This window comes from Metarhizium robertsii (assembly GCF_000187425.2).
Source record: "Metarhizium robertsii ARSEF 23 chromosome Unknown MAA_Scf_8, whole genome shotgun sequence".
In the NCBI taxonomy this organism is placed as follows: domain Eukaryota; kingdom Fungi; phylum Ascomycota; class Sordariomycetes; order Hypocreales; family Clavicipitaceae; genus Metarhizium; species Metarhizium robertsii.
In genome coordinates, this window is record NW_011942226.1 from 1,164,285 (window position 1) to 1,188,604 (window position 24,320).

The following is a 24,320-nucleotide window of genomic DNA, read 5'->3' on the forward strand; positions in this document are numbered from 1 at the left end:
TGGCCTTGTTATAGGACGTATGTCTATTTTTCCAATAATTCAAGACACTCTGCGTGTTCATATTGCGTTCAGGGGGCGGGCTGTTGCTCTTGCGCTGATTGCTGTGTCGGATAGGGCGCTCACGTTGGAGCAGATTGCCATCAGCGAAGTCGGTATGTCTTTAATGAATTTAAGAAAACAGTTTTCATGTCTTTATCTTGCAGACGCTTGGTTCGAAAGGTCCGAGATCGGGCCTGGGATCGGGCCACGCGGGTCCCCATCCTGGTCTTGTTTGCGGTCATGGTGCTCTTAGGTGTTTGCTTTCGCCCAGCAATCCTCTCGACTTGCATGATGGACCTTCGGGGGCTTCTAAAATATTGAGATGACATCTAAGCTGCCATGGTTGTCTTGAGCGAGTACTGATCAGTTTTAGTGCGTTCTATAATTCTACATATATGCTCGTGGCATTCGCGCAGCCACCAATCTCATAACTGTATCATAACTGTAGTTGACCGCGTCTTCGTGGCCATTGTAAGTCTTCAAATGCACATGCATGGTCGCTGGTCTATACAATCCAACCGTACAGACGGTCTATCGTCTATGATGCACCAACCGGCCCTTGACCCAAACCTTCTTGGTGTTCCGGTCATCCCCGTTGTAAAGCCACTTGGCAATACGCTCCTCCCACGTCTCCCAGCCAAAAATATCCACATTGCCGGCATCCACGTAGTCATCATCGTCCTCGCCGGCCCTCGACCCATCGTCCTGCACCTGTCCCAGAGCAATCAGCTGCGCGTCCAGCTGCTTGCCCACCTCGAAGCCGCCGACCTTGTCGCCGAGACCTAGACAGTGCGCACCGCCCCTGGTGGCAAGATACAACGCCTCCTCGACGGTCAACTTTGTCTTTTCCCGCAGCGCCTCATCCCCGATCTGCATTGCCAAATGACGACTCGTGAGCGTGGCCTGCCTTGCGGCTTCTAGTATTGACGGCGAATAGCCGCCGCTCATATCGGTGCCTAGACCGACTTCAATGCCCTGTTCCCACATCCAGCGGACGCGGGCCTCACCGCTGGTAAGCGACGAGTTGCTACAAGGGCAGTGCGAGACCTTTGACTCGCGCTGCGAAATAAGACGCGCCTCGTCCTCGGTAATATGAACCGCGTGGGCGAGTACGGTTTTGGGTGTGAGGAGACCATGGTCGTCGTAGACTTTCGCGTAGGATCCTGACTCGGGGTACATGTCGGCAACAAGCTGGATTTCGCTTTTATTCTCGGAAATGTGAGTCTGAACGGGCAAGTCCTCGCTTTTCTGAATGGCGGAAAGGCCCTTCATCCCCTCCGAGGAACAGGATGGTGCGAAGCGAGGGGTCAAGATGGGCGAGATGAGTTCATAGCCAGGATCAATCTCTTTGATATGGGCAATGGACTCCATGGCATTGTGGAGAGACTGCTCGGCAGATTCGTCACGGTAGTACGAGGGACATAGCTCCTTTCTATCCATGCAGACTCTCCCCACGAAGGCGCGCTGGCCGAGAGACAGACACAGGTCCGCGAGGAGGTTGGTCGCGGGCACGTCCACGGTTGCGTAGTAGGTTGCGGTGGTGGTGCCGTGGGAGAGGGTTCTTCGCACGCAGGCGGTGTATACTTTGCGAGCTTTGGCGAGGTCTGAGAGAGACGATTCGAGGGGGAATGTGTATTTCTCTAGCCAGTCTAGGAGGGTGGATTTGCCGAATATGCCTACGTTGGGGTATTGCGACGCATGGACGTGGGTGTCTATACATAGTCGCGTGTTATTCTCTTGTTCCTGTGAGTTGAGCAAGGCCATGCATACCTATGAAGCCAGGAAAGAAAAACTGTCCCTCGCGACACGCAACCACGTCAACATCGCTGTGCGTCCACCCTGTCTCCTCCAAAACCCTGTCCTTGGCCACATTCACGCTCTCGCAGTCCCTCGCAATAGCGACAATCGTGCCGCCATGGTCGACTGCAACACCCGCGTTATGAATGTACTCCAGCTCCGTACGGGATTTGCTGTGGATAAAGGTTCCCAGAAGGACATGGAACTTCCTAGGTCCCGGGGCCAGTCTCGTAGGCACCATGTTCAAGGGATAAGAATTGTCATTGCACGAGGTAAACGGCAATGAAAGAGAAGAAGAAGAAGAAGAACAAGCAAAATGCCAGTTTACAAAGCCCAGCTCTGGCTGTGAAACTCAATATGCGTGCCAGCGGCTGCACGGCCCTCTGAAGATAGACGGTGAGTAAAGGGTCGTCGCACAACCACGTGGTTCCCCGCATGCACTATCCCTGTCGCCAACTGGGTGAAGCACAGATGCAAAAGAATGATTGCGGAAAGGGAAGAATTCAAGGAACAAGTTGGAACAAGTTTCCTGACGGAAGCGGCAGAGATCCTTCCTTCCTTACCTACTACGTCGTACCCAGGTACCCATTATGGAGTTCAGAGACCAACAAGGGCAGACGTCTGGACCCACCGACAATTGGCTTTTGGACGCGGTCGTCGCCGGTGCCCGAATTAATGCCGTCATTTTTTATCTTTCTCTTCTGGCTACGCCGTCGTATTCGAGATAACGGGACAAGGATAACTCCATAATCCACCGTGCACATGCATACGTACATACGATGCATGCATGTACGCGAGACATTGAATCGCAACCTTGCCGAAGACGATCCAGAAGCACAGAACATCAATCTTGAACATGTTGAAACTCCACACTTAACATAATGCATAGCATGTCTATTAATAAATCGTAACACTGTTCCTTCTAACTAGGTACAGCAAGGCTGTAATAGTACATCAAAATTTCCACAAAACAACTCATGATTTGGTCAATCTTCATCCCACCATTATCATGACGACCGATGCCATCCCTGTCGTCGTCGTCTGAAAAATGAGGGTCCTGGCTTGCTTCCATCATGCAAAGGTCTATACTGCAATAGTTATTTTGCCTTCTTATTTCATAATTAATGCTCATCTCTTTCTTCTCTTGTCCCTTCTCTCGTTGCCTTCTCGCCCGCGAATCACCCCTTAGGCCGCGGCACCAGGCCCGTCGTAGCCCACGCTTGATGAGCTGTCGCTAACAGCCTTGCTCTCGTCCTCTTGCGTGTACTTGTCCCAATTGGCCAGCACAGCACCAATCTTGGGTGAGTTGGTCAGCTTGTAGACATCTTCAAAGTACTCCTTGGTGAGCTCAAAGGGCTTGGCGGTAACGTTGGGAATGTACTTTCCAACCAGCTTCGAAGGATCAATCGTCGTCTTGTTGATCTTCTTGAGCAGGAATGATCGGAAAGGCTTGACGCCCGATCGCAAAAAGGTAGAGTGGAAAGGAACATCGATCCCGCGCAGAGGGATTGTGGCAAATCCACGCTCCAACTCCAGCGGAAGAGGCTTCTTCAGAGTCGCCTCGGCGCATCCGCGAATGATCTTGCGGAGAGCATCCTTGGCTTCCTCTATGTTGCTTCGCATTTGCTCAATATCGATTTGCTGCATCTTGAGGAAGTTTGTTACCCCGGCGAGTGTGTCCAGGGCACGCAAGTCACCAGCACAAACGTACTGCATGTTGGCAATGTTGTAGTTGACAATTTCCAGTAGCCAACCCGTCTCCTCGGCAATGTTGTTGACAACGAACTGCAGAGCCTCTTCATTAAACGTCTTGGAGATACGGCTGGGATTGACAGCACACATAGAGTAATTGGATCGGCCAGCAGCGTCACGCTCCACAGCCACTTGCATGGTCAAGCCGCGATAGAAAACGACAGAAACCAATGACTCAATGGGCATGACGTCAGCCAAGGCAGCAAGGGCAGAATATTCACCCAGAGAGTGACCAGCAAAGGTGCTGTCACGAGGCACGAGGCCCTTGGACTTCATATCTTCGAAGCTAGCCTTCTCCATCAACGTCAGCGCAGGCTGCGTAAATTGGGTAGCCGATAGGAGACCAGTAGGTGATCGATAAGTATATGAAGTCGTGCTTTCATCAATCTCCTTGAAAATACGCTCAGACTTGATAGAGCCATCTGCGGCAACCGTCTCAAAAGTCATGGCCATGTAATTCTGGCGGATAGCCTTGCCTCGTGGACCACCAAAGTGAATGGTAAGTTCCTTGGGGTTATTCTTGACGATATTCGTGATGGAGAAGCCTGGCCCTTGGTTAGCTGCTGCATCTACAGAAAAATGTGTTGCAATGGTAACATGTAAAAGACCACTTACCATAATTGTCGAGGAGGTACTTGTCAGCCCGATCCCAAACCTCCTTGGCGACAGGACTGCTACCATAGAGTTCCATACCCATACCCTGCTCCTGTGAGCCTTGGCCTGTGAAGACGTAGGCTGTTACAGGCTGTTCGACTTCGGCCTCACCCAGCAAGACCTTCTCTTCACTCTCAGTATTGCTAACCTCGACCTTAATGATCTTGCGGCCAGCAACCATACCAACATGCTGCAGCTTCACCTGAATGTCATCATTGGGCAGAACCATCCCGGCAAATGTGGCCTGGAAGCTCCGGACACGGCCAATATCGTTCTCGGCTGCCCAGGTCTCAACTAGGCTTCGCACGGCAGCACTAGAATACATGCCGTGGGTAATGGTGCCTGGCAGGTTGGCGTAGGTGGAAAAGACACGAGAAACGTGGATAGGGTTGTAATCTCCAGAGACACGAGCGTACGTCTCGTTGGAAGAAGGGGCACGCAGTTGCAGAGGAGTCTTGCCACTGAGAGGAATAGGATTCTCGAAAAGAATGGGTTGGTCCAGAGGAGAACCATGACGTTCCAGGTAGTCCATGACGGGGTTACCGTGAGACTCGCCAGCTTCATAGTCAACGCTGGCAACCTGGATAACTTCCTTGGTGGGCAGCTCCAAGAGAACCTGGCCTCGAGTCTCAGCGCTGCTCAAGACGTTCTTGTTTTTGTACCTGACAAGAGACTGAAGCTTGAAAGTCAAGGTCTGGCCAAGCAGATCAATGTCACTAGGGAGTTCATCACTGTTGAACCACTGCTTGGAGCGAAGGACAGCAACATCTTTAGTAGTGGCCAGGTGGACTTGCACAGGCGTTTCGATCTTGCGCTGGAAAGTGTTCTCGTAGTCGGAGTACTTGCCACGGTACAGGAACTGTGACGTTACTTCCATGACAGGTTTACCGTCACGAGAAATGGTACCACAGACTTCGACCATCTTGCCAGCCTCCTGGTTGATAACTGCGTTAACCTGTGCAGTGGTGGCAACTTCGTCACCCTTTTTGAGAGGCTCGGCACCAGGGATCATACGGAACTGGTTGGACAAGTGAACCAACTTAAGCAAGTCACCATCGATAGTACGGGGGAAGATGGGCTTGGTAATTGCCTTCCACCCAACGACGATGGCGAAGTCCATAGGAGCATAAACAATCTTTCCAGGTCTATCGACAAAAGCCTCACCAGTGTTGCCAACGGCGTGAACAAAGTCGTTAATGGCCTCACTGGTAATGGTGGTGCGGCCACCATCAAATGTGCTGGTAATAAGGGCATCCAGATTCAAGGGCTCCTCGCCGAACCATGCCTTCCAGTAGAACTCCTTGATACGGTCGTTGCGATCCGTCATTACTTCGCGAATCGGAGCGTAGCCAGCCTCAGGGTTATAGGTAAACTTGAGAGGCATAGCAACAGGCCTGCCAAGAGCAGTGGTATCCTTGATTAAGTTGACGAGAATCTCATTCTTGCCGACGAGCTTTACCTCGATGACATCGACGTATTGGTTGTGTCGAGGCTGTTCTCGGACAATAATGGTGGTCTTGGAAGGGTCGTTAGGATACTGGATTTCAACAAACAGGCCACGAGTAGGAGCAAAAATGCGTTTCAGCGGGTTGGTCTGGAACTTCTGGCCCTGAACGACAACGTCCGACATGAGGAGAGCATGGCGCCAGTTGCGATTGGGACCAGCAAGCAAAGCCAACCAAGACTCCAGAGAAGGAAGCGAAGCACTAGCCGCAGAAGACAAGCGATAGGTGTTTTTATGAGTGTCGTAGGCAACAGTAAGACCCTCAACATCTAGAGGAATCTCAGATTCGACCAACTTGCCACCGAAATATTCGACAAAAGGAATGGAGCCCTCTTCATTATTGTACATGTCCCGAGTAAGCATCTTGATGTGTGACTCGTGAATGCCATCCAGAATATCCTTGATAGGCTCGTCGACGACGGTTGAATACTTGACGGCAGCAGGACCCTGGAGAATACATGTTCGGCCAACATCCTGACCAATCACAGCATCCAAATCTTCGGACTGCCAAAGGGAGTCCTTCTTGAAGAAGAACTCAAAGTTGTCGTCAAGAGAGGGAATGAAGGTGACGGGCTTTTGAGTGGGTTGCAGGCAGAGCATCAAGAAGTGCTGAACATCCTGAGCATTAATGATCTGCGTCTCGGCTTCGGGGTAGTGAGAGAGAATACGCTCCACGGTCGAAAAGGGCTCATTGAGGTCGGCGTAGTTCTGAAGAAGAGACGCTTTCCCAGCAGTGCTGGTGAAACGCTCTTCGACGCGGTGAATGAAATCACCAGTCAATTTGACATAAGTAGGGTCGATCCAACGCTGCTGGTGTTTGACGTAGAGAAGCTCAACCATTCGGCGAACAACCTCACCATAAGTCATGTCCTCCAGGTCACAGGCCTTGCCTTGCTTGTTGCAGCCGAACCAAACCTTCTGGAAATCATCGTTCAGGCGCTTAATTATGTAGTCACGGTTCTTCTTGAGCTCAGCAACACGCTTCTCCTTGGGCAAGCCAAAGATCTTCTGGTCCATCTCGGCCCAGAAACGAACGCCGCGGGTGGCCAACTTGTGGATGGGCTCACCCATTTCGGATCGGACTGTGATGACACCGCCAGCAGGGCCCTTGTAGGTCTTCTCCCACTCACTGTCGACCAAACCAGGGGCGTCGATAATTGCTTGTTTGGCATCCTTGCTGGTATGGGCTTCCTTGGCAACCATCATGCGACTGCCAAACAAGCAACCATCGAAGGGCATAGGAGGGTAACCATATTTCTTAGCCCAGTCGCCGGTGATGTAGGGATAGGTGTCCTCCGCGCCACCAAAACCGCTACCTGCGACCAAAATAATATTTTCCTGGCGACGAATGCGACCGTACATTTGTAGGATAGGCTGATGGAAATCCTCGAAGGAGTGGTGGCCACCGCCACGGCCCCCAGTCCACTGTAACAGAACGGGGAAGTTGGGGTTAGCCTTGGCAATGTTAACGACGGCTTGAATAGCCTCAACAGAGCCGGGCTTGAAGCCAATATGCTTAAGCCCAAGAGTCTCAATATACTCCTGAGCAACCTCAATAGAAGGAACACCGGCACCAATAGTCAATCCCTCGATAGGCACTCCCTCGGCTCGAAGCTTACCGAGCAAAGGAATCTGCCAAGCCATAGCGCGGGGATTGACATAGATCAAGTTGACAGTAATACCACGCCCAGAAGGGATTGCCTTTTCAATCTTGAGCAAGGCGTCGGTCATCATGCCAGGCATGAAGTAGCCACCACCAGCAAGTTCAATGTGGTAACCAGCGTTCATAGTAGCAGCAACAAAGTCCCAAGGAACAGTGCAAGGCGTCATGCCAGCGACGACAATAGGAGGCAATCCCAGCAAACGGCTCATCTTGGTATCGAGATACTTGCGGCCGCCAGAAGTCTTGACCAAACGAGGCCCGAACTCCTTCACCCAGTCAATGGCATATCGCAGCGCATTCTCTTCGTCTCTATCAAAGATCTCGGGCTTGTAGCCAACCTCGTTCATGGTCCCCTCAATGGTACCAGCGAGGATGACGCGAACACCAGTGCCCTCCTTGTTTCGGCTGGTCAAGGTACCAAGACCGGAAACGCCTCCAGGGCCAAAATCAAGGATATGGGTAGCATCAGGGAAGATGGTAGCCTTCTCCCAGTTCACAGGGTCACGGGTGATCAATCGCACGAGGGCAGGAACAATGTTGCCCTTAACTTCAGTTCGAAGGTCCTTGCCTGTGTTGGTATCGAAAACGGGGATGCCAAGATCTTCAGCATCGATAGAAATATTCTTGAGATCGGCATCAATCATCTCGGTGGCCTCAGCAAGGTATTTGCTGTGGAAAGGTGCGGTAATGGGCAAAAAACGATTCACAAAGCGGACCTTTCGGTCGGTGTAAGGAACACGAGTCTGATCTAAGCCAGTGGGAGCCTTGACCTTTCGTAACCGAGAGTTAAGACCATAAAGAGAGGTAGGTGGACCAGTTACAACCAGGTTGCGAGGGCTGTTGATAAGCGAGATATTGATATGTCGGTGTGGAGGAAGGTATTGATTTGTTGCATCGATATGCTTCTGAACCTCCTGCTGCGAGAGATCTCGGATGCTCAACATGGGGGTTGGGTTACCCTCACCGTGCTCAATGGATTCGCGAAGCATGGTAGGTGTCATGGAGGTTGTAGGGAAAGCCTGCTGACTCCTTGTACCAACCCAGAACAGAATAGAGAGCGTTGAGCTGACAATCTCGCGCCATGATTCCCAATCGTCGGCAGCAGAGGTTGCCGCGGCCATGACAATGCCTTGAGAATGGCCGGTGCTGCCACTGATGCGCTCACGAAGCATACCAGGGTGTACACCTAGAGTTTTGCAGGTGACCTCATAATGGGCCATCTGGACAAGACCAATCAAGGGAAAACTAACGGGAGCGGAAATCAGATACTCAACATCGGGAGTTGAGTCGGGATGCTGTAACCAGTTCATGATGTCCAAGCCCTTGGGGAACATCTTCTCTGCGCTAGGATTGGTGGACAGCGTCCTCAGCTGCTCAGCGGCCGATGTGACGAGTTCGCCGATAAAGCTGGAGTAGGTCTGGAAAACTTGACGGAGCTCGTCAAAATACTCCTCGATGTTGCCCTGTCCACCAAAAATGGTATAGATATCGGCAGAACCATCGCCAGCGGCTCGAAATAGAGCGGACTCGTGAGGCTTGATGGTTCTGTTAGAGACGGCACGAGCCATGTAATAGGAGCGGATAACTTCAAGTTTTTTCATTTCAATGCCCGGGAGGGCAGCAGCAATGGCGTGGACCTCATTGCCGCGGAGAAATGCTCGCTCAAATTCATTAAGAACCAGCTTCAAGACCTCCTCGTATGAACCCTGAGCATCGTCCTCACCGTCCTCAACCTCTTTGGCGACGAAGCCGAGATATCGAGCTACCAGCTCAGCAACGGATGATGGCTCGTCATCTTGAGCAAGCTCGTCTGTAGCCGTGGGCAAGCTAGCCACAAAGCGGTCTTTGATCTGGGAGGCGTGGAAGTGAAGGCTGGTGGGAACGAGAAACGAGGTTTCGAGACTACCGTGGATGAGGGTCAAAGGTCGGAGGGAGGCGCTGGATCTGGGCGTGGAAATGCCCGTTTGAGGGCCTGTGCCAGTGCCGTACATGATAAATTATTTCGTCGGCAGAGAACGGATGAGAGGGTATCGAGCAAAATCTGTAAATAGCAACGAAAATCCTTAGTCAGTCCAGCAATCCACCATTGGCAAGTTTTTTTTTCCCAGTTGGCGAGCTAGCAATTCTAGCAATCAACGTTCTGTATGCGACATACCTATGAATTAATTAAAGTATGACAGAACTAGCTCCGTGACGATTGCTCGTGGAATAGAAATAGGGCGGGCGAACCGGACCAGTTCAATCAAATGCGCAATTGCTCAACAAGCTTGGCCGGGGATGGCGACCAAGAGTACGAAGCGATTGCGGAACAGGTGAAGAACAGGGAGAACGGGCTTCTGTAGGAGCAGGTGTGCAGCAACAACAAATGCCAGCAAACACCTAGGATGGGCTCACAATGAAGCGTATACGGGAGAAATGGCAGAATGGGGAGGAGGAATTACAAGGTGAGTTGGAGATTGGGACGAGGGGGGTGGAAATGGAATACGGATTCTCGAAGACGTTGCCAAAGGTGTGGAAAAAGTGCCAGAACCGCAGCCACACCCAAATCTCTCCCAACGTTGACAATCGGCTTGGAGAGTCGAGGCACAACCAATGGTCGGGGAGGAAAATCGGGCCAGTTGCTTAAGTATGGTTCAGATTGGGGTCGCGGCCAGTTAGTATCGTAGTTACAGCACAGCACGGCGTACAACACAATGACGGCGCTGTGAATTGGACCGGTCGACATTGAGCATGTCCCAATAATCCAGGACGCAGGCCCCCAACTTGGATGACCAGGCCAGGACATGCCCAAGTCCCAACCCCCGCCGCTCAATCAGAGTCTAGCTCGCTCCCAAGTGGGCTGTGTGGGCTGCGGCGCCCAGGAGACGTACCGGGAGCTCGGGGCGTGGCTCGCCAATTTTTTTTTTTTAAGTTCTGTTGGGGATAGTCGCAACATCAACTCGACTCCAACATTCTCGAAAACTGACTGCTCCCACTTTTTTGGCTCCCCTGACAGAGGGATGGACAAGCTGACTAGCACCAGACCGTTTGGCACATGTACATACAGTCTACTGGCGCCCCAGCAGGCTCCCTTCCTTCAAGCTAGAGGCTTGCATGTACTGGTACTTCTGCACTCTCCTAGGTGAGGATCTAATGTTGAGACGCTCAGTGTCATCTGCCACAGTCAGTGATGCGTGATTCTATGCACATCCCGTCGCCCGGCCCGAGCGATTCTCGCGAGGGGCAAACTGTGGCGGAAGAAGGCTTTCGCCGTGGCTTCAGTTGCAGGGTCAAGCCAGTGGGATCTCTTGTTTGATGGCTGTTGCCACGTTGAGAATTGGAACGTTATCAAGGTAGTAGTATGTAGAACTACCGCGCTTATCTACCTCGTACTTAGGTGGCGGGAAATACATGTCTCATCGATAAATATACGGAGCTTTGGTTCCAGAGCAACCACTTCTGCATCCATCTGAAATATTCTACCCAAATGCACAAATGCACCAGGCGTTTTTGTTGATGACGCTGCATCAGACTCAATCATGCGCGGTGTCTTTAGTCCCGAACTCCGAGCCCCACGTCCTACGGGCTGTCATGTTTGCGATGGGGCAGGGAACGGCAATTATACATGTATGACACGCCGACATGTTGTACCTCAGGTAAGTAGGAAGAATAAGGCTGGGTGCATGTGCAATGCATTTATCAAGTGCATACCCAAATAGAAAAGGGTCACTATGAGATATACGGAGTAACCCCATGCTCTTCTCTTATCTCTTCATTCTGCTGCGTCTTCCGACGGAGCCTTCTACCAACATGAAATGTTTGGCATGGGCCAACAACATCCAATATCGATGGGGAAATAATAAAGGGGGCTCTGTTGGACCAGAACTCGCCAACTATACACGCAACTGCAGAGTCTCTGTTCGATGGCTAGGTCTATTGCCGCCTCCGCTTCCGCCTCCGCCTCCGCCTCCGCATGAACGATCTTGACTTGTACTGTTGGCATCTTGTTGAAATCTCTGTCGTTCTCGACGTTCCGCAGCGGCCGTGGCTTTGCACTGGCTGCGTATGTACCAGTACTTTCAGTGTGCCTTCGAGGCCCAGTTGACGTACCCAGCGGAATCTTTGCAGCTAGCCGTCGTCACCCGCCGCACCAACTAAGCGTGCATGAGTGAGTGGCCTGGGCTGCCAGGGGTCTGATAACAGCCGATTCAATCTCGCCGCAGGAAATAAACCGTACCCATCCAGCCATCGTGGCTCACCAATTTTGGACTGGATGTACTCCGTACGTACCTGGACAAGGCTAAACTCTGGAACTGAAATTTGCTGGGTGCCGTTTCGGACGGGAGGGAACGGAGAGTTCTGAAGGGCCTTGGCTGGGCATTGCCGGAGCCTACTTTTGTCCACCGAGGCCGCGATATTATTGATGTTCACCGACATGTACGGAGTACTATATTCAATGACGTAGTCTCTTTCGCATATGGCGCGAACATCGCATCGCAGATTGTCGCGCCATGATAGGGACCCAATATGCTCGCATCAACCTTGGAGTGCTTAACCTGCTAGTAGTACGCATTACAAAAACTTTTCAATGTAAGGCAAAAAGTCTGTGGAGGCCAAAAAAAAAAAAATGCGATGCCACGCATCGTGATATCCGGGGTGGTGTGTCAGAAGCTCATCAATAGCGTGGAAGTACCGCTACGAAATCGGAACAGCCAGTAAAATGGTTCGGATTGCACCAGCACTCCGCCCCAAGGGGTTTAGCGCCCCAATATGGTTGAGAAAACCCGTCATCCTGTTAGTACTCTGTTCCTCTATTCCAGGAGCCGGTCTCCATGAGGCAAAGGCGCAATGCCACTGCACCTGCAGGTGGCCCGCCAAATATCTGGAAACACTTTTGAGGTCCCCCAATTTTTTTCTGCCCCTGCCAACTTTTTGGTGGGGCCGCTGGGTTCAACAATCGAATGCTGGTGTCAACTCGGCCCAGCGGTGCAATCCAACAACCATGCTGCCTGGCTGAGTCCAATCTAACCGTCCAGTGCCAATTGCTGTGAGGTACCAGTACGTGCGGCGACCCGCCCAGCCTGGCGTGTTCCTCCCGGTCAATCCCTTCGTCTTTTTGCCTGGCCCTGTATCCTCTACAGTGCCATTGGCCCAACGAAGGGCTTTCGGTGAACCATCACCTCCTTCTCTACCTCTCTTTGCGCTTACCTTAATCTCTCCTCATGCCTGGTTCTGTTCTGAGATTTTTCCTTCGCGAATCCTGTTGAGCGTTCTCACTGGATAGGGAGACATTGGCAACGTCTGATTTACCCTCTTTACCGTTTTAATTCTGTGACCTATTTTCCTTCCCTCAGAGACCTTCCGCAACAACTCAGGAGCTCCCTCCTAACAGCTCCTCTCTCAAAAACCAAATTTACCACGCGACCCTGCCGACAATTCGTAGGCCAAAGGCGTCTCCGTTGCGAACTGAATAGTGGCTACCCATTAAGATTAGCTATTAGATACCCTCACGCCTCTCACGGCCGGCTCAAAACTCTCGAAGACAAACACATACACATCTCTAAATCCGTCACCATGCGGCCCGAAGTCGAGCAGGAGCTTGCTCATACTCTGCTCGTTGAGCTTTTGGCATACCAGTTCGCCTCGCCTGTGAGATGGATTGAGACCCAGGACGTGTTCCTCGCCGAGAGGACGGCAGAGCGTATCGTCGAGGTTGGTCCTGCCGACACCCTCGGCGTTATGGCCAAACGTACTCTTGCATCCAAGTACGAGTCTTACGATGCTGCCAAATCCGTTCAGCGACAAATTCTTTGCTATAACAAGGATGCAAAGGAAATCTACTATGACGTTGACCCTGTCGAGGAGGAGCCTGAGCCCGTTGCTGGCTCAAGTGCTCCAGCTGCAGATGCAAGTTCTCCTGCCGCTGCTCCTGCGCCTGTTGCCGCCGCTGCTGCTCCGCCAAGCTCCGGCCCTGCTGCTCAGGTTCCTGATGAGCCCGTTCAGGCCATTGATATCGTACGCGCTTTGATTGCTCAAAAATTGAAGAAGCCTTTTTTGGAGGTCCCGTTGAGCAAAGCAATCAAGGACCTTGTTGGCGGTATGTACCCTTGGAATACGCGGCATTCCTTACGCCGAAAAATGACTGCGCAACTCCAGTTCCCTCAAACGCTAACATTTTCTGAATAGGCAAATCTACGCTGCAAAATGAAATCCTTGGTGATCTGGGCAAAGAATTCGGTTCGACCCCCGAAAAGCCGGAAGATACCCCACTAGACGAACTTGGTGCCTCCATGCAGGCAACTTTTGATGGCAACCTGGGCAAACAGTCTCAGTCCTTGATTGCAAGATTAATATCTTCCAAGATGCCTGGTGGTTTCAACATCACAGCTGCTCGCAAGTACTTGGAGACAAGATGGGGCTTGGGGGCTGGTCGTCAGGATGGCGCCTTGCTGTTGGCGCTAACCATGGAGCCTGCTGCTCGTCTTGGATCTGAAGGCGATGCCAAGGCCTTCCTTGACGATGTTACCCAGAAATATGCTGCCAATGCTGGGATCAGCTTAACTAGCACTTCATCTTCCGGTCCCGCTGGCGGTGCCGGTGCCGGCATGATGATGGATCCTGCTGCAATTGATGCTCTGACCAAGGACCAGCGGGCTCTGTTCAAGCAGCAACTCGAGCTGTTTGCACGCTATCTAAAGATGGATCTTCGATCCGGCGACAAGGCTGCTATTAATTCGCAAAAATCTGAAAAGGTTCTCCAGGCCCAGCTTGATCTGTGGACCGCTGAACATGGTGATTTCTACGCCGCCGGTATTGAACCCGTATTTAGCCCTCTCAAGGCCCGTACCTACGACTCTTCTTGGAACTGGGCTCGTCAGGATGCTCTTAGCATGTACTTTGACATCATTTTCGGTCGCCTTCAGGTCGTCGACCGTGAGATTGTCAGCCAGTGTATCCGCATCATGAACCGCTCCAACCCAAAACTCTTGGACTTTATGCAGTACCACATTGATAACTGTCCCACCGACCGCGGAGAGACATACAAGCTCGCCAAGGAGCTAGGGCAGATGCTTATTGAGAACTGCAAGGAGGTCTTGGACGTCTCTCCGGTATACAAGGATGTTGCCGTTCCAACTGGTCCCCGTACGACGGTCGACGCTCGTGGCAACCTCAACTACGAGGAAGTTCCCCGCGCCAGTTGCCGCAAGCTCGAGCACTATGTTCAGCAAATGGCCGAGGGTGGCAAGATCTCTGAGTATGGCAACCGTACCAAGGTTCAGAACGACCTCCAGCGCATTTACAAGCTCATCAAGCAGCAGCACAAGATGTCGAAGACATCTCAGCTTGAGATCAAGAGCTTGTATGGCGACGTCCTGCGCTCTCTTGCCATGAATGAGAGTCAGATCTTACCCAAGGAGACAAACAAGGGCAAGAAGAGTGGCCTCCGTGGCACTAGCCAGAACAAGGGCAAGGTTGAGACCATTCCCTTCCTCCACCTCAAGCGTAAGACTCTCCACGGCTGGGACTACAGCAAGAAGCTCACCGCTGTCTACCTTAACTGTCTTGAGGATAGCGCCAAGGATGGTGTAACTTACCACGGCAAGCATGTCCTCATGACGGGTGCTGGTGCTGGATCAATTGGTGCTGAAGTCCTGCAAGGACTCATCAGCGGTGGTGCCAAGGTCGTAGTGACCACCAGCCGATTCTCTCGCGAGGTCACCGAGTACTACCAGTCTATGTACTCCCGATACGGATCTCGTGGCTCTCAGATTGTTGTAGTCCCATTTAACCAGGGTAGCAAGCAGGATGTGGAGGCTCTTGTTGAGTATATTTATGATCCAAAGAATGGTCTCGGATGGGACCTTGACTACATTGTTCCTTTTGCTGCCATTTCCGAGGCTGGACGCCAGATCGATGGCATTGACTCTCGCTCTGAACTAGCTCACAGAATCATGCTCACTAATCTCATCCGCCTTTTGGGTTGCGTCAAGACTCAAAAAGCTGAGCGTGGCTTTGAGACTCGTCCAGCTCAGGTTGTCCTTCCTCTATCCCCTAACCACGGTACATTTGGTAACGACGGTCTCTATTCGGAATCCAAGCTTGCTCTTGAGACCCTCTTTAACCGTTGGTACTCTGAGAGCTGGGCCAACTACCTTACTGTTTGTGGTGCCGTCATTGGTTGGACTCGTGGAACTGGGCTCATGTCTGGCAACAATATCGTTGCTGAGGGCGTTGAGGCTTTCGGTGTCCGCACTTTCTCTCAGCAAGAAATGGCCTTCAACCTGCTTGGTCTTATGTCACCGACCATTGTCGATCTCTGCCAAGCAGAGCCAGTCTTCGCTGATCTCAACGGCGGCCTGCAGTTTATCCCCAACCTCAACGAGGCTATGACCAAGCTACGCAAGGACATTATGGAGACTAGCGAAATTCGGAGGGCTGTCTCAAAGGAAAGCGCCATCGAGAACTCTATCGTCAATGGTGCCGACTCCGAGGTCCTATATAAGAAGAAGACGATTGCACCACGCGCCAATATCAAGTTTGACTTCCCCCCCTTGCCTGACTGGAAGAACGATGTTTCTCCTCTCAACGATAAGCTCAGGGGCATGGTCGACCTGGACAAGGTGGTTGTTGTTACCGGTTTTGCCGAAGTCGGCCCTTGGGGTAATTCTCGTACCCGATGGGAAATGGAGGCATACGGAGAGTTCTCCCTCGAGGGCTGCGTTGAAATGGCTTGGATCATGGGTCTCATTCGCAACCACAATGGTGCCATCAAGGGCAAACCTTACTCTGGCTGGGTCGATGCCAAGTCTGGTGAGCCTGTTGACGACAAGGACATCAAGCAGAAGTACGAGAAGCACATTTTGGAGCACTCTGGTATCCGTTTGATTGAGCCTGAACTCTTTGAAGGCTACGATCCCAACCAAAAGCAGCTGCTTCACGAAGTTGTCATTGAGGAAGACCTGGAGCCTTTTGAAGCCTCCAAGGAGACTGCCGAGGAGTTCAAGCGTGAGCACGGCGACAAGGTTGAAATCTTTGAAATTCCTGACAGTGGCGAGTATATTGTTCGCATGAGAAAGGGGGCTTCTCTCTGGATCCCCAAGGCTCTCCGCTTTGACCGTCTCGTTGCCGGTCAAATCCCCACCGGTTGGGACCCCAAGCGATATGGAATTCCCGAAGACATTATTTCTCAAGTCGACCCTGTCACTCTCTTCCTTCTTGTGTCTACTGCCGAGGCTCTATTATCGGCCGGTATCACTGACCCCTATGAATTCTACAAGTATGTCCACGTTTCGGAGGTTGGTAACTGTGTTGGTTCCGGTATGGGTGGTTCAGCTGCTCTGCGAGGCATGCACAAAGATCGCTTCCTGGACAAGCCTCTTCAGAACGATATTCTTCAGGAGTCTTTCATCAACACAATGGCTGCCTGGGTGAACATGTTGCTTATCTCTTCCTCTGGTCCCATCAAGACTCCTGTCGGTGCTTGCGCCACCGCTGTCGAATCCGTCGATGTTGGTTATGAAACCATTATGGAGGGCAAGGCTCGCGTGTGCTTTGTCGGTGGTTTCGATGACTTTGGCGAAGAAGGTTCCTACGAATTCGCTAACATGAAGGCCACCAGCAACACTGTAGACGAGTTCAACCACGGCCGAACTCCCAAGGAAATGTCTCGTCCCACCACAACTACCCGTAACGGCTTCATGGAGTCCCAAGGTTGCGGCATCCAGGTCATCATGACTGCCCAGCTCGCTCTGGACATGGGTGTTCCTATCTATGGTGTCCTGGCTCTCACCACTACTGCTTCTGACAAGATTGGTCGCTCTGTGCCTGCTCCTGGCCAAGGTGTACTCACCACTGCTCGCGAGCATGCTGGCAAATTCCCCTCACCACTACTCGACATCAACTACCGCCGCCGCCAGATTGAGCGCCGCAAGAAGCAGATTAAGCAGTGGCATGAATCCGAGCTTGAATATATCCATGACGAAATTGATGCCATGAAAGCCCAGGATGCCTCTTTTGATGAAAAGCTTTATGCTCAGGAACGCTTTGCTCACATCGAGAAAGAGGCTATTCGACAAGAAAAGGAGCTGCTCCGTAGTATGGGTAACAATTTCTGGAAGAGCGATCCCAGCATTGCTCCTCTCCGTGGCGCTCTGGCTACCTGGGGTCTTACCATTGACGACCTGGACGTTGCCTCCTTCCACGGCACCTCGACCAAAGCCAACGACAAGAACGAGTCGTCTGTTATTTGCCAGCAGCTACGCCATCTCGGACGATCTAAGGGCAACGCCGTCATGGGTATCTTCCAGAAGTACCTCACTGGTCATCCCAAGGGTGCTGCTGGTGCCTGGATGATGAATGGCTGTCTGCAAGTTCTCAACACCGGTTTAGTACCTGGCAACCGCAATGCCGACAACGTCGATCCCGTCATGGAAGAGTTTGACCTGATTGTCTATCCCAGCCGTTCAATCCAGACAGACGGTATCAAGGCTTTCTCTGTTACCTCTTTTGGTTTCGGTCAGAAGGGTGCTCAGGCTATCGGTATTCATCCGAAGTACCTATTTGCAACCCTCGACGAGAATACCTACCAGCAGTACTGCGCCAAGGTGGAAGCCCGTCAGAAGAAGGCCTACCGCTATTTCCACAACGGTCTCATCAACAACAGCCTGTTTGTGGCCAAATCCAAGGCTCCTTACACTGATGAGCAGCTTAGCAAGGTGTTGCTCAATCCTGACGCCCGTGTGAGCGAAGATAAAAAGTCTTCTGAGCTCAGATACTCTGACAACTTCATGAAGCAGTCCGAGAAGGTCATGACCTCTGCTCGTGCTGCCGAAACCGAAAAGGTTATGAAGACCCTGGCTCAAAAGGTTGCCAACAAGAACAGCAATGTTGGTGTCGATGTGGAAGACATCTCTGCCATCAATATTGAGAATGAGACATTCTTGGAGCGCAACTTCACCGCTCAGGAGATCAGCTACTGTAAAGATGCTCCCAGCCCCCAGAGCTCCTTTGCCGGTCGCTGGAGTGCCAAGGAGGCCGTTTTCAAGTCCCTCGGTGTCGCCAGCAAGGGTGCAGGCGCCTCCATGAAGGAGATTGAGATTGTCAAGGATGACAACGGTGCTCCCACCGTCAAAGTACGTGACTCCCAACAAAAGACACTGTTCAGTTACCAATGTTGACTAACATGATTATAGCTGCATGGTGAGGCTGCTTCCGCTGCCAAAAAGGTCGGGGTGAAGGATATTGCGCTGTCCATCTCGCACTCCGACAATCAGGCCATTGCTGTTGCCGTTGCCAACTTTTGAAAGCGGCATTGAGCATGGTGAAGAAGTCACTTTTGTATGATGGGGTGGCATAATTGCGCACATTAATAGTTCTTTAACTATGAACGTTCTTGTTTTGATTCAACTAGGTGCTTTATATGCATGCAAAGACTGGGCAGAGAATGCACAGCAAACAAGGAAACGGGGGAATGCTAGAGCCTATACTTTTGTTTTATTCTGAATCTTGAAGTAGACAGTAACGCGGGTATAATGTAGTATGAAATCAATATTCGTCTTGATTGTGTCTTTTTCATCATTTTTTTTCTTTTGCGTTTTTGAATTCTTACTACTAGTAATACACAAACTCCCAACATAAGGGGACTTTGCTCGCATATCAGCAGAATCCCTGTCCAGGCTGCCTTGCAGAACCGCAGGGCATTGACAGCTGCCGATCGAACCACTCAATATTCAACCAAGTTTATCTGTTCCTTTGGCACCAAGCCATAATGACTGGGGTATGGAAGCACACGCTCTTGACTGACTCTGAGTCTCCCGCAAGAGTGACCCGGCCAGACACAACATTGGGTATTAAACCTATGATTTCATCTCTGCAATCCAAATTCCTATTCCCTCTATTTTACTGGCCTCGGCCTCTTCCCCTTCCACCACGACCGCCGCCCCGTCCGCCCCTGCCTCTATCGCCACCTCCACGACCGCCGTGGCCGTGGTCCCCTCTTGGCTGGCCGTGGCCACCGCGTCCGCCTCTGAAGCTCCCTGACTGGCTCCTTTGGGATTCGCTCACTTGATTGATAATGTCGTCGTCGACGCGGAGGTATTTGATCTGAGACGGTTAGCCGCATTCTGGGCATGGTCCCAACGTCTGCTGTTGGCGGAGGAGGACTGGGGAAGGGCAGTACATTGTTGCCTTTGACGTAAGCTTCTTTTAACCGAACAAACTTGTCGCCGCGCTGCGCAATAATTAGCTTCTGGCTGCTCGCCATGCCTAGCTTTCTTGAACGGTCAGACGCACCGGACTGGTTTGTACAACTTCTCGTAGGGTAAGGTTCATCCACGTATCGCACTGGACCAGATGTCCGTTGAGGGTCTCGCCGTTTTTGAGCTCCACGAGCATAGGATGCCCTTGGGCGGCGTTGAGAAGACTGAGGGGCAACTGCGTCCAGATGCAGAGTTAGTACCATGGCCCAGCTCACGTTTGGGCGTTGACGGCGATGCGCAGGCCGATTGACGAACCATGGCGGGATGTTGCGCAGCGACGGAATCGTCGTGGCGTGCGTTTAGGTGCGCAGGGAAGGGAAATGCGTCTATTGGCGCTGCAAAGCAGAGTGGTCAAGGGCAGCTCTTCCAGGTGGTTGTCGATGAGAGTTGATGTTTGGTTCGAGGCGCCCCGCGAGATGCATCGCCCCGCTTTGTGGAAACCTGAGCCAGAGCTGCGACTACCTTTTTGCTTTGGCAGCTCGGACCCACGACACGACTCTTTGCCTGGATGCATTTCACAGCACGGGAGACAGTTTTCTGCAGCACCATTGCGAAACAGTGTACGGAAGACGGAGACATGGATCGCAATGCGCGGTAGTCGATTGATCTATGATGGGTTGTGGCGCTGCCTGTGCCCAGCCGTGGATGGGCGGGCTTTGCGGCGCGCGGTGAGCTCGAGGGCTCCGGGAGTTGTGACGACTGCGAGAACACCATCAGCTATTGCGTGTACGAGGTTGGCGCAGGCGAGACATGTCACAACTTCGAGTGCGAGTGCGAGTATACAAAACCAGATGGTGACGCGAGACCCTGCTCAACAGACCAAGCATGAGGTTCCGAGAGAAGAGCGCCTGTTGACGCCGGCACCGCCAAGCGAAGAAACACTGCGGCAGGCGTCGGTCGAAGAAATTGTGGCTGCCCTTGTGACAATGCGAGATGCTCAAGGATGGAGCTTCCACGGTCAGGACATCGATCGTCACGACCGAATAATACGACTCGTCAGGCATCTCCTGTCCGCGCGGGACCAAACACCAAGCCCCTTTATATACGAGTGCATGATGGACGCCATGGTCGACCCCCAGGGATCCGTCAAGGGGATCCGCAAGCTCCTCGACGACATGGCCTCGCAGAACATGAAGCCCACGGCAGCCATGTGCCACAGTGCACTTGCGGCACTGACAAACCACCCAGACTATGCGTTGCGGCAGGAAATACTAGACACGATGCAGGAATTCTGGTTCACAATCGACACCCCCGCGAGGCAGAGCGTCGTCCTGGGTCTTTTACGCGACGAGCAGTACGAATTGGCCTACTCGCGGCTCACCGAAATGATTGAGCAAGGAGCACACATTGCTATCTGGGTATTCGATATTTTTGTCATGGTGTTTGGGAAACTGGGTTTCATGGATGAAATGATGTCACTACTGTACCGGCGAAAGAGCTTACAAGGCGAGGACAGGGCCATCTCAAGCATTCTGTACTACGCGCTAGATGTGTGCAGCTCGGCGTTTCACTACCCAGGCACGCTGTTTGCATGGAACAGTGCGGTCAGGAGCTCTCTCTTCCAGCCGGCGGACGGGATTGTGGAAAATGTCCTGGCAACGGCGGCACGACACGGCGATGCATCCTTGGCTACGGAGGCGTTGGACATGATGTCACGGCGGACGAGGGTTCTCGCGTATCACTACGAAGCAGTGGCAGAGGCGTTTGCCGCATCTGGCGACATGACGGGTGCCTTCCGAATCCTGTGCATCATGAAGAAGAACGGCATACGGATCGTCCGGGGGAACACAAGGGTCGTGTCCGAGGCGCTTAGACGACATCCGAAGCTCATGAGTGATGCAGAGGCGGCTCTCCGCGCCGTGGCCCACGATGAGCAACTCCCCGTGGCCATGGTGGGCGTCGTAGTCGAGGCCCTTGCCGAGACGCAGGGCTCCGAGGCGGCCATGGACCTCTACCGCGATGTGGCTTGTCTCTGCGGCGAACACGCCAACTCGACCATGATGCAAACGCTCATCATCAACAGCCCGGACGAGGAAACCACGCGTGCCCTCGTCAAGGACTACACTGCCCACATTGCGGAAGATGACGACCCCGTTCGAGACTCGCACGTGTACGGCGCTCTTGTGACAAGGTGTGCAGAGGCCGGCGAGCTAGACTTGGCGTTCCGCTTCGCTAACCAGGCCCTGGTGGCGATGGGCGGCTCCAATACAAGACGGCTGGATTGGGTGAAGGTGCTGGTGGCAAAAGCGGTCGAGGTGGAGGATGGAAGGATATGGGGTGTAGTGGATGAGTTGAGAAAGGATGAAGAAACGGGGGCTCTCGTCGAGAGACTGCTCCGGCAGATGAGAATGACGAAGAGGGCGTCTGAGTTGAAGGTGTGATGTATGATGGAAGCTGGCAGGGAGTGTAGCGTGAAACTTGTCGGTTTCCACAGCCATGTATGTATGTATAATAGTAGAGTAACCGCCTGGTTCCTCCAATGGTTTTGGCTTCACAGGATTAGGATTCGTCACTCGGGTATCGCGGGCGCAGCATCCCGTTGTTCACAGAATCCATGAGAGATGATGGGCTGGGCCCGAGGCAAGCCACGTCGGAATAATGCTTAACGCCAACTTTATTCCTCCGAACCCACCAGGCCCGTCGAGCACGCCGCGTGATGGCTCATTCAGGTCTCGTTCTCACTTTGCGATCGGACTGAGATCGGATTTAAGCAGATGTGGGTTTGTCGAATTAGACCAACCGTCTGACAACTATAGGCTACCGGGGACGTCAAGAGGCACGCTCTACATGAATATTGCCGAGTTTCGCGAATAGCCTATGTACATATGTCCATGCCGTGTTGGTTTTCCAAGGGTCATGCCGTTATTGTGCAAAAGTGGCTTCAGCCTGTCCACAAGATTAGAAAGCAACACCGCGGAATCGGTGGGTCAGTCAGCCACTTTTTTTCTCTCTCTTTTTTTTTTCTTTTCGACGCTAGACTGGGCTGGAGAAGAGTTGGTAATAAGCACAGTACGTAGTAGCAGGACGATGGCGAGATTGCGTGCGATCTGATTAGTAGTGAGATTCGACCACGTTCTGGCGGGCGGCGCTCCGTCTGCCCGTTCACATGCAGATTGATATTCAGATCCCATGCCTTGACAGATGGCGTCACACGGCCGCTTGGTAATCTCCAGCCCAAATACATTCATCTGAATCCAGCCCATTGGGCGCCTCGATCCACACAGACGCTCTCCACACAGCCCTTGCCCACCTCTTTTCTTTTTCTTTCTAAGTCCGACAGCTTAGATCCGCGCTTGTAAGCCGTGTTTGGAAAGGGCTCGAAGCGGCATTGCTAAGGAGAGAAACCTTTAGTCGTTGGGTCATGAAGCCACAGGGCCGTGAATCTGCCGCCGTGGAGCGTTCCGGAGCTATGGATTACCAAACGTGTTATGCCGTCTTATTGCCAGGAGTCGATTACTCGACATGATGGGTATAAGAGGAGAGGCTTCGTCGGCCTCGTGCTGGATTCTGCCTCGTCTTATTTCCATCAAGCAAGCGTGGTCTTGTCGCAGTGTCTTGACTTGGACGCTCGCTTCTCACCAGGGCAAACCACGACACAAAAGAACATCGTGACAATGGCCGACATCATCCGCGACGCCCCCCTCGGCCAGCTCATCCGCTGGGCCACGTCCAACCGCTACCTCCAGTACCCCGAGGAAAAGGCCGGCTTCAAGCTCCCCTCGCCGTGGCAGCAGCTCCTCGACAACCCCGACGCCGTCGTCGACGAGTCCACGGAGCCCTCGTCCGAGTCCGCTTCGACCGCCGGAGACGACACCCCCGAGGGCCAAGACGCCGAGAAACAGCAGCAGCAGCAGCAGCAGTCACGGTCCTCGGCAGAGCGCCCCGAGCCCCTGCGCCTGCACCGCACCAAGACGCCCGCCGAAACGCCCGCCTTTACGGGCTCCCGCCTCGAGGCCGAGCTGGCGCACGCCGTGGAAAGGGTGCAGTCGGTCCCCGTCGTCCCCCGGCGCACAAAGGACGGCGCCATCCTCGTGGACTGGTACTACAGCGACGACGCCGAGAACCCGCAGAACTGGAGCAACGGGAAGCGCGGCCTCGTCGCCGCCATCATCTGCCTCTACACCTTTGTCGTGTACACGTCGTCGGCCATCTACACGCCCTCGACGCAGGGCGTCATGGAGCGGTTCCACGTATCGCAGCTCGAGGCCACGCTCGGCCTGTCGCTGTACGTGCTGGGCTACGGCGTCGGGCCGCTCGTCTTCTCGCCGCTCAGCGAGATCCCCCGCATCGGCAGGAACCCCGTCTACGCGGCCACCATGATCCTCTTCGTGGTGCTGTCCATCCCCACCGCCCTGGCGCGCAGCTTCGCCGGGCTGATGGTGCTGCGCTTCCTGCAGGGCTTCTTCGGGTCGCCGTGCCTGGCCTCGGGCGGCGCGTCCCTCGGCGACATGTACTCGATGACGGCGCTGCCCTACGCCATGGTGGCGTGGATCTCGTCGGCCTACTTTGGCCCGGCGCTGGGCCCGCTGCTGTCGGGCTTCTCCGTGCCGGCGCGCGGCTGGCGCTGGTCGCTGTACGAGAGCGTGTGGGCGTCGGCGCCGGTGCTCCTCGGCATGCTGGTCGCGCTCCCGGAGACGAGTGGGGCCGCCATCCTCCTCCGCCGGGCCCGTCGGCT

General features: G+C 53.2%; 6 protein-coding genes across 6 annotated transcripts in view; 3 read left to right on the forward strand and 3 right to left on the reverse strand.

Moving 5' to 3' along the window:
* Positions 1-570: 570 nt before the first annotated feature.
* Positions 571-2,077, reverse strand: MAA_01137 (guanine deaminase; the record flags this gene model as incomplete). The annotated part of the gene is made up of 2 exons (XM_007819135.1): positions 571-1,751; positions 1,810-2,077. 2 exons carry the CDS (start codon positions 2,075-2,077, stop codon positions 571-573), a joined length of 1,449 nt encoding a protein of 482 aa, XP_007817326.1.
* Positions 2,078-3,021: 944 nt separating this feature from the next.
* Positions 3,022-9,400, reverse strand: MAA_01138 (beta subunit of fatty acid synthase; the record flags this gene model as incomplete). The annotated part of the gene is made up of 2 exons (XM_007819136.2): positions 3,022-4,133; positions 4,204-9,400. The coding sequence occupies 2 exons, from the start codon at positions 9,398-9,400 to the stop codon at positions 3,022-3,024; spliced, it is 6,309 nt and encodes a 2,102-aa protein (XP_007817327.2).
* A 3,562-nt stretch (positions 9,401-12,962) lies between these two features.
* MAA_01139 (fatty acid synthase subunit alpha) lies at positions 12,963-18,691 on the forward strand (the record flags this gene model as incomplete). The annotated part of the gene is made up of 3 exons (XM_007819137.1): positions 12,963-13,485; positions 13,575-18,520; positions 18,581-18,691. 3 exons carry the CDS (start codon positions 12,963-12,965, stop codon positions 18,689-18,691), a joined length of 5,580 nt encoding a protein of 1,859 aa, XP_007817328.1.
* A 595-nt stretch (positions 18,692-19,286) lies between these two features.
* Positions 19,287-19,781, reverse strand: MAA_11505 (uncharacterized protein; the record flags this gene model as incomplete). The annotated part of the gene is made up of 3 exons (XM_011413499.1): positions 19,287-19,490; positions 19,567-19,617; positions 19,680-19,781. 3 exons carry the CDS (start codon positions 19,779-19,781, stop codon positions 19,287-19,289), a joined length of 357 nt encoding a protein of 118 aa, XP_011411801.1.
* Positions 19,782-20,232: 451 nt separating this feature from the next.
* Positions 20,233-22,026, forward strand: MAA_01140 (pentatricopeptide repeat protein; the record flags this gene model as incomplete). The annotated part of the gene is made up of 1 exon (XM_007819138.2): positions 20,233-22,026. The coding sequence occupies one exon, from the start codon at positions 20,233-20,235 to the stop codon at positions 22,024-22,026; it is 1,794 nt and encodes a 597-aa protein (XP_007817329.2).
* A 1,233-nt stretch (positions 22,027-23,259) lies between these two features.
* Positions 23,260-24,320, forward strand: part of MAA_01141 (Major facilitator superfamily transporter) — a gene marked incomplete at both ends in the record, with an annotated part of 1,903 nt that continues 842 nt past the window's right edge. Inside the window, one exon of the mRNA XM_007819139.1 lies at positions 23,260-24,264. Within this exon, the coding sequence (XP_007817330.1) occupies positions 23,260-24,264 (1,005 nt within the window). The remainder of the gene's footprint in view (positions 24,265-24,320) is intronic.